General features: G+C 41.7%; 1 protein-coding gene across 5 annotated transcripts in view; it reads right to left on the bottom strand.

Moving 5' to 3' along the window:
- Nucleotides 1–16,561, bottom strand: part of magi2a (membrane associated guanylate kinase, WW and PDZ domain containing 2a) — a gene marked incomplete at its 5' end in the record, with an annotated part of 338,913 nt that overhangs the window by 234,621 nt on the left and 87,731 nt on the right. For all 5 annotated transcript variants that reach the window (XM_080420917.1, XM_080420918.1, XM_080420919.1 and 2 more), the window contains one exon: nucleotides 4,742–4,858. In XM_080420917.1, coding sequence (XP_080277043.1) covers nucleotides 4,742–4,858 — 117 coding nt within the window. The remainder of the gene's footprint in view (nucleotides 1–4,741; nucleotides 4,859–16,561) is intronic.

The raw sequence follows: 16,561 nt of genomic DNA, 5'->3' as shown, positions 1-16,561 counted from the left end.
CCTCCTCATTGTCTGCACCATGACCACACTCCAATTACTGAAACTCTGTCACATATTCTGAACGGCTGCCATGTATATAAGGGAATGTACATTGCTAGGCATGACAGAATTGTTGACCTATTAGCTAAGGACATAAGTTCATATGTTTCATCATCTGCCAAAATGTATAAGCACTCTTGTGTTTCAACTGCCATGTTCATGCGCAATAATGAAAATGATGCCTTTTCAGATGTCACAGCTAATACACCAGATGTTGTTGTTGTTGATGAGGACAGTAGAGAAGTGACCATTTTGGAAGTGGCATGTGCATTTGATCACAGCCTGGAAGAGGCATTCCTTACCAAGGTGCTTAAGTACCAACGTCTTAAGGATGCTATCATGCAGCTTGGTTACAAATGTAAACTGCTTGTGTTCATATTTGGAAGCCCCTCTGTAATGTCCATAAATCAGTTGTGAGAGGCCTGCAGATTGCAGGAATGCCCAAGCCAAAAGCTAAGGCATTGGCAAAATTCTGTTCAATGTCTGTGATAATTGGCAGTCGCCATATATGGAGGAGGCGATGCTCTTCCTGTACCCGTGATCTGTATTCTGAAATACTTGACGTTGAGTTTTTTCCAAGTTTGTGCATCTATTATTGTTTGTGTTCAAGAATGTATTGTTAAAATGTGCAACGCAAATAAATATGTTAAATGTGTGTGTGTGTGTGTGTGTGTGTGTGTGTGTGTGTGTGTGTGTGTGTGTGTGTGTGTGTGTGTGTGTGTGTGTGTGTGTGTGTGTGTGTGTGTGTGTGTGTGTGTGTGTGTGTGTGTGTGTGTGTTGTCACTGACAGGCAGACATCGACTCATGGGAACACACATAACTAAAAGTGTGCCCAATATTTTGAGTTCGTACATCCCCGGGTAATGGACTATAATATAATGCTATATCTATTGGCTCTGTTTGTGGTTCAATCCCAACATTAGGCACGATGTCACGGAGTAAACAAGCTAAAGAAATTAGCTAACCTGGCCTTAAGGTGGACTGACTTAAGGTGGACCAGTAAGTCTCAACGAGATGCAGTCACATTACTCATACCAATATCAAGTATCTCCATTATGCAACTATAAAGTAGCAACTAGTAAGTATAAAGTTACTTCAACATTTAACACACAATTTGACATTGTGGGTGGTTGGTGATGAATATGGTATTGAATATATTGGAAGGGGTCCTTGGAGCCAAAAAGGTTTGGGACTTACTGTACAGTACTCTGGCAGTGAATGAGTTAAGACTGCAAGATTTCTATGCCAGTATCAGAAACGGCAAAGGATGACGGCTATGCACCCACCTTCTTTGTGCAGGTTTTTTATGAATTTCATGTTGCCATATTTGATCACCCAGTTTCTTACAAGCAATAACTCACGGCAGGCTATGGTATATTGTCATCATAGCACCCCCCCCTCCCCCGCCATGACTAAACTGCATTGTTAAAGTTTCATTAAATTCAACAGTTAACCTCATCTCCATCTCTCTCCCTCTCTCATTGTCGGTCTCACTTTATCTGACTATTTGCCTTTAAAATGATTATTATGTTCCATGTCTATGCCTCAACCCTTTCTTAACTGTACAGGTGTATCTCTCTCGCTCTCTCTCTCTAACAGGTCTCTTTCATGTATGTCTATCTGTTCTGTCCTTTGTTCTCCTCTCTCCAACTCCCGTCTCTGAAAACCATACACAGCTGAGAAAATGAGAAAATACAACACTTCCTGCTACTAACAAACAAACACCTTTCTCTGTTCCTCCTGAGCCCTGTGCTCCTGAGGAGGGAAGCGGAGAAATGATTGTAATGAAATCTGGCCTTGAAGAATGCACCTCCATTAACCCTTTAACACCTGGAACGCATCTGTGTCACTTTAGATTTCTTTGGCTATTCAAAAATAGCAGATATACAAGCTCATAGCGCGGCACCGAGTGCCGCGCTATGAGCTTGTAGATCTGCTATTTTTGAAAAATCTTGAAAAAATGTTTGTGATTTTTTTCAAAAAAATGTTTTTAGGATTTAGAAAACATTTTTAATAATCGTCTCAGGTCTTAATGGGTTAAGAATTCAGAGGAGCCAACTGGGTCTAATGGCACAGCTACAGTAGGCTAATGCGCTGATATCACACAGGCGCACACACACACACACACACACACACACACACACACTCAATTGACTGACCGTAATAAGCACCTGTTGCGTGGGCAAATAGCCAAAGTACAACCATTAAATGAACCTAGTATGGATTTCACATCACAAATGCACAAAGTCCACATAAGCAGTGAAACGTAATTCCATCTTACAATCATACAAAACCCCCCAATTACTGTCCAGATATGAGTTGTACATGCCAACAACACGTTGCCAAAGATTCAGTGCCTTTCAAATCTCACCGTAGCTTCTCTACTAAAACACCAAAGCTCAGATAAGCGTCTCTCTACAAAACGCCAAGGATCAGTTGCTCAACTGGCAATGATTATGTCTAGGAAGGCCGATTCTACAAATGTCTTCTAATTCCCGACAGTATTCTGAAAAAAACGTATGTTTTAATCTATCAGTGGTGTTCAAACTTTTTTCATATCAAGGACCCCCAAAATGATATGCGTTTGGTCGCAGACCCCCATCTTGTTCCAGGGACCCCCAGAAGCAAAGATTTGAGTTAAAAATGTTTGAAGATTTGCACACATTTTCACAATTTCTCAAAAAATAGCAGATCTACAAGCTCATAGCCGCACTATGAGCTTGTATATCTGCTATTTTTGAATAGCCAAAGTGTAAAATAATGCTTTTTTAGCTCAAATCTAAAAATGACACAGATGCTTCTCCCGGTCGTAATGGGTTAAAGGTAGGGTAAGTGATATTTTTGGGTTAAAACAAAAAATATTTTGTTAAAAGGTTAAAGCACTATATTCTGATAGTAATCATTGCTATAGAGTGTTTGTTCGGTAACAGAAGTCTCCCCGTCTCTCCAGCTCTTTAATAAACAGAAAATACATTTTCCGGTAGGTGTCAAAATCTCAGCCAATCAGGAGAAAGTACCCATTTTTTTGTTCCAGTTCCAATTTTGTCTGCTCATTTCTTAGTGTCATCACTTCCAATTTCACTTGTTTAATCTATATCCTGATTGAGTTCTCTATCCTGATTGGATAAAATTGGAAATGAAACTGAAACTGAAACGAAAATGCATTTTCTGTTTTATAAAGAGCTGGAGAGACAAGGAGACTCCTTTTACTGAACAAACACTATATAGCTATGAGTACTATCAGAATATAGAGCTATTTAACACTTATTTTAACCAAAGAAAATCACTTACCATACCTTTAATAGCCTACGCTGTTGCGCAGGGAAGATACTAATTAAACACAGAGCAGAGGAGCCAACTCTTCTTTAATGTAAAAAAAAGGTATCTCTACCTGAGCAGTGGCATTGGCCACGGCTCCTTCAAGCTAAACCAGCACTGCAGCGTCTAATAATCGATTTACAGCCACAGCTAGAGCCACTGTACAGCACAGACTCGAGACGGAAGTTAATGGGGCATTGGGCTGCAGGAAGGGAAGCAGACTAGCTCCATCTCAATCTCTCATAATGATCAAGCGTTATGTCATACCGCTAATTCAGCTCTCTAGATCCCGTTGGTAAAACCTCAGATTCTTACGTTCTCCTGAACCTACTGTAGCACCATCAGACGAGAATCTCCAGAAAGAACAACCTAATTGCAGCGATCTACACCGTCAATTTAACTCTGAGAGTGTAACACTACTTCTCAATGATTAAATTGACACCGTCGGTTTTATTGCGTGCTCTTCTTAGCCGTGAGACAGAGCTTGGTTTCAAGTGACAAGAGACAGTTGTGCACGAGGAGGCTGTAGACAACAGTGTTGATTTTGTCGACTAAAAGTATGACAAAAAAATGTTCGTCGACTACCTTTTTTCACTGCCGAAAACTAAATGAAAACTAAATAAAAACTAAGCTACGATGACTAAAACTAAGACTAAATATATTGTCAATTTCGTCAACAAATAATAACTAGACTAATATGTTAGTGATAGAACTAAAAAACAAATCATTTTATGTTTTGCTGCGCTCGGGTGTTGCGCTCTGAAAATAGCAGATCTACAAGCTCACAACGCGTCGCAGCGCGACGCGTTGTGAGCTTGTAGATCGGCTATTTTCAACATGCAACCAAGTGTAAAATCAGCCATTACGGCTGCCATCGCGGCACCGCCAAAATACATTTTAGACGAATAAATCAACTGTAGATTTAGTCGACTAAAACTAGACAAAAGCGACAACATTTCAGGTGACTAAAATATGACTTAACCCATTGATACCTGGAACGCATCTGTGTCACTTTAGATTTCTTTAGGCTATTCAAAAATAGCAGATATACAAGCTCATAGCGCGGCACCGAGTGCCGCGCTATGAGCTTGTAGATCTGCTATTTTTGAAAAATCGAGGGAAAAAAAAATTGTTTTTTTTTTTCAATTTTTTTTTAGGATTTAGAAGATATTTCTAGAATCTTCTCAGGTCTTAATGGGTTAAACTGAACTGGAATTTTATTCAAAAGACTATGACTAAAACTGAATCAAGATTTGCTGTCAAAATCAACACTGGGAGGCTTGTAGACACAGCAACAGGTGCAGAGGGCGGTCACATCATCATGTGACACTGCGGGGCGGAAGCATGGAGGCGACAGAGAGAGTGATAATAACGTGTAACTCACAGGGGACGGTGCGGAGGTAGAGGTTGTCCCGGATGATCTGCTGCAGCTCGTGGTCCACCGAGCCCTTCTGGAAACGCAGGTTGAGGTAGTGGCGCAGGTCCTTGTCTATCACACCCCCTGGAGGAACAGAAAGGGGAAAAATCACGTTCTGAATTCCCCCAAAAAAAAAGTTGCAACGAAAACCCCCAATGCATGTTAATCCTAAAAAGGCCACAGCACGGGACAGTTAAATCCCCCACTGTGGTTTGGAGCAGTGGTTCTCAAAGTGGGGTCCGGGGACCCCCCAGGGGTCCTTGAGGGGGTTCCAGGGGGTAGAATGATAGATAGTTAGGAACCAAATGGACCCTTATGGGTCTGTAAGTCTGAGAGTGTACAAATGGAACCAAATGGGTCCATTTGGTTCTATTTGTACCCTCTCAGAGTTACATTGACATTGATTCTACAATATAAATTGGGGTCCCAGAGATAGAAAGGCCATTAAATGGGGGTCCTTAGCCTATAATGCATGTCAAACTGGGGGTCCTTGAAATTAAAATGGGTGAAAATCACTGCTAGAGCCGTACAAATCTTCTCTTATGGGGGGGGGGGGGGGGGGGGTGGCTGGCATATCTTTTCAAATGGGGGTCCGCGGGATAATAAGTGTCAATTTGGGGGTCCTTGACATGAAAAGGTTTGAGAACCACTGGTTTGGAGGAACGCCATTTTTCAGCCCTCGGGCAGAACGTGAAGCAGCACCCAGATGTGTTAAGTAATACAAAAAATCACACCCAGTGTGAAATGAGCGGTGTATATCACAGTGATGGAAGCTCACTTCAAAAAAATAGTTTTTTTTAAAAAATAAAATAATTAAAAAAATAAAAATAAAATAATAGTTATTTTTTTCAAAAAAACAATAGTTATTTTTTTGAAGTTCGTGGTGCTATTTATAGGTTATGAATGTCATCATGCGTCTCGCTAGCCAATCACAGAACTGAGCAAAGGGTCTGAATACTTATCAGTCAATCACAGTACAGCGACCCCAACCCCACTTATAGGAGCGGCTACACCGCTCAAAAATGTGACGGTGTGAAGTATTGTAATCTGTGCACAAGGTGTTTTTTTTCCGCTTGTACCACTTATGCAACAAAACATAAGTGTCACAAATGACTATAAGCGGGCCCTAGAAGACCCGGAAATCCCAGGAAGCCCTGATATACACACAAACAATTTGCACTCGTCTACGTCTAAAACAAATGCACCAAACACTAATGAATACACTTTGGCCTCTTTATCGTTTCAGCATCTGTCAACGTGGCCACGCATTCGTGGAAGTGTTAATTGGCGAAGACGGCGAACACGTGTGGAGAAATGTCTACACATAAATCACCAGCAGATTCCCCCCAAGGGCTCTTTTACTTCCCTCTCCTCCTGCCACCCCCCACTTCTCCCCCCCCTCCCTTCCTCCTCCCTTGTCCTCTCTTCAACCCATTGGTGTAAAGTAACTAAGTACATTTACTCAAGTACAATTTTGAGGTACTTTTACTTTAGCGGAGTATTTCCAATTGTCTATAGTTTTACTTCTACTCCACTACATCTCAGGGGCAAATATTGTACTTTTACTCCACTACAATGATTTGAAAACTTTAGTTACTTTGCATTTATAAATTATAACATTATGAAACATACAGTAACCCCCTTTAGCCCTATTTTATACCTATCTACAAGCTCACAACGCGTCGCATCGCGAGTTTCAAAAACTATTTGAAAATAGCCGATCGATGCGACACGCTGTGAGCTTGTAGATCTGCTATTTTCAAACATTTTAGTACTTTTACTTTTGGTACTTTAAGTACATTTTGATACCAATACTTTTGTACTTTTACTCAAGTAACTTTTTAATTCTGGACTTTTACTTGTAACAGAGTATACTTTTACATTGCAATATTGATACTTTTACTTAAGTAATACATTTGAGTACTTTTTCCACCACTGCTTCAATCCCCCTCCCCCTCCTCCCCACACACAAACCCCTCCCTACCACTCTCGTTCCACTGGTTCCAGTACTGTGTGAATGGACCATCATTCTAAACAAGTAAATATTGCTTGCTCAGCAGGGGTAGCTAAAAAGGGAGGAAGGTAAACGACATCAGAGGGCGATCGGACGGGAATGAGAGACGACGGAAGGCATGGCGAGGGCAAATCCCATCAGAGAGAGAGAGACAGAGTGAGAGAGAGATCGGGAAGAGAGCTAAAACATGCCCTGGCCAAGCCTTGACATCCTCTGTCCATCTATAGCCAGCTCCTCTATAAACTCATGAAATACACTTCCACAAATGGAAACGGTAGGGGACTGCCAAGAGGAGAGTGGCTTCACCCACCACACTGCTTTAGGGGTTCCCGATGGCACCATATTAACAAATACACTCCCGGGTTAGCGTAACTCTTTGGGATATAAATTAGGAAGTAGCTGCTGGAGTGTGTGTGGGGGGGGGGGGGTGGGGGGAGGGACTTCTAACCTTCAAAATTCCCATAAAAGCTGAGATTTTAAGTCATGCCACTCGGCACACACACACACACACACACACACACACACACACACACAAGGTAGAGAAGACTGAAGATTAGTACACTGAGCCTGGCATTTGAAGGCAGTGATATCTAAGCATGTTGTAGTGGATATACAAACATGCAAGTACACGAACAAGCACACACACACACACACACACACACACACACACACACACACACACGGTAGAGAAGACTGAAGATTAGTACACTGAGCCTGGCATTTGAAGGCAGTGATATCTAAGCATGTTGTAGCGGATATACAAATTGAACATGCATGTACACGAACAAGCGCACGCACGCACACGCGCACACACACACATCAAGACACGAACAGAAGGTAGAGAAGACTGAAGATTAGTACACTGAGCCCCACGGCATTGTCAGATTAATTCATGGATAACCTCATTTGGCAATAAAAAAAAAGTTATCCGACATATTGGGAGGATGATTCACACACACACACACACACACACACACACACACACACACACACACACACACACACACACACACACACACACACACACACACACACACACACACACACACACACACACACACACACACACACACACACACACACACACACACACACATCTTGCATTCACTCACATATATCCTCAAGTCAACGCACACATATATGACACACTGACAAATCCAGAACTGAACTGAATTGACGGAGCATTCAAATGCAATCACACACACAGAACCTCAAGACCTCATTTTGCAGAGAACCTGGCAACGCTCCGCACCTCGGTCACGGAAGTGGCAAATGACATTAGCATGAGAAAAGGAGAAGAAGCCATGTCAATAAATCTGCATGCAACACAAAAAAACAAAAAAAGGTATAGACAGCCAGTCACACACTGACGCTGATGCATTTAAAAAAAACATGTACACACACACACACACACACACACACACACACAAAGGCGCACAAATGAACACACATGCAGGCGCACAGCCAGTCTGACACTCTAAAAAAGGCACCTCTTGTGCTGGATAGCGGTCATACAGCGTGCCAACCAGTAAGCAGCTGTGTCAGTGTCCTGTCCTCTCTCTCTCTCTCTCTCTCTCTCTCCACAGGTATTGAGGCGGGTGCAGGTACAGTATACTGTATAATAATATCTCCACTGTAGGAAATACAGTCTGGATCTTCTTGACAATCCGTTCCTGTCCTCAGGTCCCCACGACCGTCTCGTCTCTGTCTACCCTGCCCTCCCCGCACTCACTCACACACTCACTCACACACACACGCACACACGCACGCACGCACACATGCACACACACACACACACACGTCTACACTATATCAGCCAGTCAGTCCCCAGGGAGCGCAATCACCTCTCTCTCTCTGTACTCCTAATCCCATCCACGATGGAGAGAGAGAGAGAGAGAGAGCAAGAGAGAGAGATACACAGAGATGAGAGCGCGGGAGATCGGACAGCAGAGATGAGAGAGAGGGAGAGTGAGCACGAGTGTGTGTGTGTGTGTGAGAGAGAGAGAGAGCGAGAGGGAGAAAGAGGAGAGGGAGGGTGCATGGAGAGAGGAAGAGTGAGAGACACCGGTGGAAGCGCGGCTAGGCTCTGGCAGCGGCAGGGACCTCTATCTCACAATGAGATCCCTCTTTCTTATTGGCTAGCCTGGGTTTCCCAGGTCCTGTAGCACCCCCTGTGGTGACAAATGGCACTGCGTCCCATTTTTATCTGCATGCACGGTGCACCCCTATAGTGCCGCTCTTTGATCGATCATGCCATCCGTGTGCCTCACCAGATTCCCCTGCCTCCACCCCCCCCCCTTGGCTCAGTAGCACCAGGTGGCCCCGGGCTGACCTTGGGGCCACGTGGCCCGAGCTAAATAGCGCTACGTTTCACAGCCAAAGCTCAGCACAGCCGGCAGCTGTTGTCTTATTACCTCCAAACAATGTGCGCACTAATTAGATAGTTGTTTGTTCATTCTGCTGTGCCGCAATCATCAGAAAACACTGCTCGCTTTTGTCGTTAACCCCGTTTTTAGTTTTTTCCCTCCCTTGACACCATCGAGTCCCCTCTGTCGGTGTAAATTGCTCCATTCCATCCCGTTTTCCTCAATCATTTGAGAGCCCTTTCTACTGTGCATCTATCCAAACAAACACACATGCATGCACGAGCAAACAAAAAGCCTGCACGGTTCCCCTCCGACAGAGCGCTCTCAAAACTTCTTTGCGTGACTATCATCTATTTTCATTGTGTTTTTGGGTGAACACCACAGGACATGAGCCATGATAATAAAGTGAGACACAGTGTCCTCTCAATGGCCCTGAGCTCGGGATAGGACAAACACCTGTGTCCGTCTAGCTTGCCTAAATATGCTACAATATGGGACTATAAAAATGGAATGCGTGTATGTGGGTGTGAGCAGTGGTGTAAAGTAACTAAGTACATTTACTCAAGTACTGTACTTAAGTACAATTTTTATATACTTTTACTTTACTGGAGTATTTCCAATTGTCTATACTTTTACTTCTACTTCACTACATCTCAGAGGCAAATATTGTACTTTTACTCCACTACAATTATTTGAAAAATTTAGTTACTAGTTATTTTGCAGATGTAAATTATTAAGTTAGAAAACATACATGAACCACTTTAGCCCTATTTCATACCTATAGGCTATTTGAAAATATAGGATCTACAAGCTCACAATGCGTCGCATCGCGACGCGTTGTGAGCTTGTAGATCTGCTATTTTCAAACATTTTAGTACTTTTACTTTTGGTACTTTAAGTACATTTTGATACCAATACTTTTGTACTTTTACTCAAGTCAATTTTTAATTCCGGACTTTTACTTGTAACAGAGTACAACTACATTGCAGTATTGATACTTTTACTTAAATAAAACATTTGAGTACTTTTTCCACCACTGGTTATGTGGGTGTGAGAGAGAAAGAAACATAATAGAAAATGGGGATGAGCGAAGGGCCAATCTAACAGTGGTCAGTAAGGATCATGGGGGAAGAGCCAACAATCTCAACAGATGTGGTCTGGTGGTCTTTCTCTCGTCTGTCTCCATCTGAGATGGTTTGCCACCTCCTCTTCCTTTTGACAGCTAGGCTATCATCACCACAGATACAACGTGACGATGATGATGATGGGGGGAATGCAGGAAAGGCAGAGGGGAGGCGGGGAGAGGTGGAGTGGAAGTGGGAAGGCAAAAGAGAAGTACGTGACAGATGATGTGAGCCCCAGCGTGACAGCGCTTCAAAAACAATGAGCTTGGGGATTGTGTGTGTGTGTGTGTGTGTGTGTGTGTGTGTGTGTGTGTATGTGTGTGCGAGCGAGCGAGCATGTGTGTGAGAGTGTGTGTGTGTGTGTGTGTGTGTGTGTGTGTGTGTGTGTGTGTGTGTGTGTGTGTGTGTGTGTGTGTGTCTGCACACACAGGCCAATCCCTCAGTTGCAAATAAAAAATAAATGCCCCACAGCGGCCAGTCTGTGTGTGTGAATACAGATGACTTATTCTCATTCCATCTGAAATAATCTATCTCATGCTTGAACTTGAAAAAAAACGCACTGAGAGTTGGTGAAGGTGCATGGCGCTACACATCTGAATGAGCTCCATAGCTTAATGGGAAGAGAGGCCGCCTTGGAAACAGAAGGTCCCCAGCCCCAATACATTTATTCTGTGCATTTTTTCATTTCAGGTTGAGTATGTAGAATAGATCATCATAACTGTTCAGCCTTAGTCTACATCATATAAACAAATAATTTTAAAAAATGAATTGAACCTTGGAGCACTCCACAAGTTATAGGGGAGGAAGGGGAAACATGGTTGCCAATTGATACAAAAAAAAACATGATTTGCCAAATATGATGTAAAACACTGCTAAACACTACTTCTAATCTATTGATAAGAATGTTATGATCAATGACATCAAATGCTGCACTGAACAAGTATGGAAGGAACCATCACCATTGTCAGCGTTCATTAAAAGATCGTTCGTGGCCTGGGCCGTAGCGTGGCGGTCCAGCCTGACAGCGCGTCGCGGGTTCGACTCCCGTTCCCGACGACAGTTGCTGCGTGTATTTTTTTCCAATTACCAAATCCGCCACTGACGTAAAAAACGTAATTTTGCAAAAAAACGTTGATTTTCAAAAGATCTCACAGTCCTTCATCTCTCGAAGTGACACATTTCATTGTAGCACACCCGGATACGGAAATGACGTCAATCGAAGATTTCCGTTTCCGCCTGCCGCCGCTCTAAACCTTCCGCTAAATCGCCATTATCTCGGCTTTGTCTTTCTCCGCCGTGGAACGCCGTTTAGAAACTGCTACTACTGCAAAATGGAACGTCGCCGATTGAAAATGTCTTCTCTGGGCCACTCACACAACTACCCTGTGTGTCTACAAACAGTTGAACACGCGATCATAAGGGATTTAGCGAGGTCTGTGGCGAGGTGAAAAAGTACGTGCGTTTTCCGTTCACATGGCGAAACATGGTGTTTTTACGCTGGGCTGGTGGACACAGACTCCGCCCCGATCGGAATGTCTGTTGTCTGAGCGACGTGCACGTATCGCCGGTGTGTTTAGAAACAATTGGACTTGCGATCATAATGATTTTTTTTTTTTTTTTACTTTTAAAGTTATAAGAAACACTAAATCGCTGGCAGTGGGCAAACACAGCCAGAAATAAGTCTGGCAGGGAATGAGTTAAGGGCCTGTAATTGCTATGGTTCGGTCAAGAGGTGTTTTGAGAAGCGGCTGAAAGCAAGCAATCTTAAAATGAGGGACTGATCCAGAAGATAGAAAGCTATTAAAAATGCATAGCAGGTAAAGGGCAACTACTTCCAACACATCCATAATAAATTGGAGGGCATAATATCACAAGTAAGACGCGCGAACGCGGGAAGCGAAGGCCAACAAAAAAAAAAAAAAATGAAAGAAAAGTATTTAAAAAAAAGTAACCAATAAAAAAATATATAAAAAATACAAAAAAAATCTGCGTTAAAAGGAGCATCTTAGAAAAATACAAATTCACAAAAAAAAAACTTTTAATGTTTTTGAACAATTCAACAAAGTGTTTGAAGTGCCTGTTTCACCCACTTCCGGGGGGCGGAGCCAAAATCCGAGCCCGAAGTATTTGTTCGTAGACCCCCACTTAGGGGGGGTAGAAAAAGTTTCGGAGCGATTCGGGCACTTTTCATTTAACATGGGGTTTCAATGGGGAGTTTTTAGGAGGCTTCTCCGGGGCGTGGCTTCCGGGGGAAGGGGTGGGCTTAAACGCAACCTTGACAGGTGTGTTCAGTTTTCAAAGACCTTTCATTTGATGTATGGTACGTCTATATTGGACATTTACTTGGCTGCACACAGGCAGTGCACACAGGCAGTGCACACAGGCAGTGCACACAGAGACGCAGAGACGCAGAGAGACACACAAGCCGAGCACGATGTCATAGTAAGCTCCACTTGCGCCGAAGGCGCGCCTCCTTCCGCTGCGTTCGCAAACAGTGAATGTGAGACACAATGGACCTCATGCAGGAAGTAAAAGAGTGTTCCTGACTGAACTATGTTTAATGGCATGAATTAGGCTGCATCAGAAAAATACTTAGCTCTCACATTCTTAACTAACTTATTGTAAGAGCCCATAATGTAAGTAGGCATGGTAACACTTTCAACAAGCAGATGGGTGAACCCCAAAAAAACCCTCTGATGTGGCTCTTCAGAAGGCTGAGACTGCATCATTTAAGCTCAGCAGGTGTCACAAGAATCCCCTGGGAGTGTGTGTGAGAGAGAGAGAGAGAGAGAGAGAGAGAGAGAGAGAGAGAGAGAGAGAGAGAGAGAGAGAGAGAGAGAGAGAGAGAGAGAGAGAGAGAGAGAGAGAATGTGCAAGAACAGCCTGTAAGGGAGTCTAAAAACCATAAGAGCAGCTGCTGACTGATGGCAGTGAAATCATTAAAAGATGACACTCATAAATTGGTGCAACACCTTTTATGTATAAATGAATGGTATCGAAGCTATTATGAATGAGTGAATCTCTATTTTATTTTTTCCTAAAATTTTATCCCACGATTTTGTAACCCATTTTTTCACCCAGTGCCAATTGTCTATGTAATCCTGGGCGCTACACTCCCTCTGCCAGCCTAGGGAGAGCCTAGAGTCGAGCTCATGCCTCCTTCAATGCATGAGAGCTAGCAAGTCGCTTCTTATCACCTGACAGGGGGGGTTCCCTGGTAGGACGTAGCGTGTGGAAGGAACACGTTATTCCAACCATTTCCTTTCCCCTCCATCAGGCGCCCCGGCTGACCAGGGGGAGGCAGTATATTATAAAACGAATGTTACGTTTGTCACTGATGTGTGTCTGCATGAGTTCAGATAACTGGTGATGAGTATTCACCACCATTTTGTTTATTATATTTTATGGTCTATTTACAGATAGAAGTCCTACTGTGAACATTTATTTTAGTAGTCTTTTTGTCGACATCCCTTGTAGCTCCATCGCCATTACAGTGTTCGTCGATACAGAGGTACCACTCAAAAAGGAATTCTGCAGGGTCCTAGCGCCCGAGGATATTTTTGGAACGTAACAAGTCGTCAGAAATGGTATTTAACTGTGAAATACATAAACAAATATTATATCTCTGGCACATTACCAGTGCTTCATCATATTGGTGCGAATGTCATGTGTTTAACAGTTTTTATAGAAGTTGTCAAAATGTATTTGTTTAATTGGAAAAGGTTACACAGTATGATTTTAACCGATTGACTGCCAGAATTATTTCAGATTTTTAGCTGTTGCCTTCCAGAGATTTTTCATTGAAAAAAAAGAAGTACTCAGGAGATACAGATTTTTTAAGTTTTAAGTTAAAGGGATACTTCACTTTAGGGCCGGGGAAACATTTAAAAAATATATTAAAAATAAATGAAAAAAGTTATGGAAAATTCATGGCCCCCTCACGCATTAGAGTGTCCTACTAATGCGTGAGGGGGCCATGAATTTTCCATAACTTTTTTCATTTATTTTTAATATATTTTTTAAATGTTTCCCCGGCCCGAAAGTGAAGTATCCCTTTAACAAGGAAGTGGATAGGAGTCTAGATCTTCAAAAAATCATATCTCCTTGGTCTTTGGGTAAAAAAAAATAATTTTAAAGTAAAAAAAAATAATCTAAAAACGCATATATGCGTTATTGGCAGGCAAGTGATGGATTCTAAAGAACGCATATATGCGTTATTGGCAGGCAAAGTGTGTTAATAATAATTTAAAAATATATATATTGAAAATTGAATAATACAAAATAAAACTATATCGACAAGACAGATTAGTAAATAATTGTTAATTGCAGCCCTACAGTGCTAAAGGATCCGGTTATGTCTGACCATTTGACTGAAGTGAAGCTGAAGCAATTACAAGTGTAATCACATCTCAGTGGATTTGCGTTTGCGTTACCTAGACAAAAAATACAGGTTTTAAAGGATTGGTACATTCTAACTATTTGTGCCGTCATAAAACACAAAGCTACTGGCTATACCTTTTCTTTTCTTTTTTACCCTAACCGATTCCTACCTTACGGAAACCTAATCTGCAATCATCACGTGTTGAACACATAAAATATTTTCCAGGACGATATATTCTCCAGGACATTTAAATGATTTTGTCGTTTTCCAGGACTTGTGGGAACCCTGAGTTGCATTGATTACCACAGTTGAAGTGAGGTTGGGTAAAGCACTCGGCTACAACAACAGCTCTGCAACCCCCAGAGAGAGTTTAAGCTCTTTTTTGTGCACAAACATGCAGCGTCTTTCTCCTCTTTGCTTGTCACAGACTTGGTACTCTATTTACTATGGTTTCCCCCATTGTAGTACTAGGACTGCGTGTACTGTTTAACCACCTACGCCCTATTTTATACTTATACTATACTTTGGAAATAGCTAGATCTGCTATTTTCGCAAATTTTTACAGAAAATGTTTATTTTACAGTATATACTGTATACATTTTATCTATCAAAAAGTTATGTGTTTATTTGTATCTGTTTGCTTATAAGTTAAATGCTCTTAACCCTTTAAGACCGGGAACGCATCTGTGTGTCATTTTAAGATTTATTTGGCTATTCAAAAATAGCAGATCTACAAGCTCATAGCGCGGCACTCGGTGACGCGCTATGAACTTGTAGATCTGCTATTTTTGAAAAACCGTGAACATTTAGCAAATCTTTGATTGCATATATTGTTGAAAGCAAACATTTTTAACTCAAATCTTTGCTTCTGGGGGTCCCTGGAACAACATATTTTGAGATGGGGGTCCGCGGCCAAATACATATCATTAGGGGGTCCTTGACATGAAAAAAGTTATTATAGCAACATAAGTGAAAAAAAGGGGGGAAAATAAAGAAAAGTAGAATCCCCCAGAAGCAAAGATTTGAGTTACAAATGTTCGCTTTAAAAAATATATATATATTCAAAGATTTGCAAAAAGGTTCACGATTTTCAAAAAATAGCCAAAGAAATCTTAACTCACTGAGTGCCAGAATTATTTCTGTCTATTTCTGGCCAGTGCGATTTTATTTTTTTAAGAAAAAAAAAAAGTGCTTAGGAAGCGAGATACAGCCTTTTTTCAGTTATAAGTTAAACAAGAATCTTCAGATAATGATATCTTGGGTTCTGAACATTTTTTTCACAAAAAAAACACGTCAAACACGTCATTGGCACGTTGCGCCATTGCGGTAAAACATGTGAAACACGTCAATGGCACTCAATGAGTTAAAATGACACACATGCGTTCCCTTCCCGACCTTAAAGTTAAATAGAAACTTAAAGGGATATTTCACTTTCAAAAAATGTTTTGGTCATTTTATCATCTACTCATGCCTTTGTGAACCCCCCAGACAGTTTTTAAGTTGCTTGATTCATTATTTAGATATTTGATATTCATTTTATCAGACACGCCCCCTTCCTATACAAACCCATTGTAACTTCAAACTTCATTTTAACCGTTAGATTCATCAAAAACACCCGTCCTTGGTTCTGGTGACTCATCCTGCCCTCCTAATGGGGGCCGTGTTTTTTCAATTACTTTTTTTTATTTATTTTGTATTTATTTTTTGGAAAATGAAAAAAATAAAATACAATAAAAAATGTAAATAAAATAAATGACCAAAGTAATCGGAAAAACACGACCCCCTCACGCATTAGGAGGGCAGGGTGAGTCACCAGAACCAAGGACGGGTGTTTTTTATGAATCTAATGGAGTTTGAAGTTACAATGGGTTTGTATAGGAAGGGGGCGTGTCTGATAAAATG

Source organism: Gymnoscopelus braueri (genome assembly GCF_963280865.1).
Source record: "Gymnoscopelus braueri genome assembly, chromosome: 23".
In the NCBI taxonomy this organism is placed as follows: domain Eukaryota; kingdom Metazoa; phylum Chordata; class Actinopteri; order Myctophiformes; family Myctophidae; genus Gymnoscopelus; species Gymnoscopelus braueri.
The sequence above is the reverse complement of the archived record's forward strand: the minus strand, read 5'-3'. Positions and strand labels throughout refer to the sequence as shown.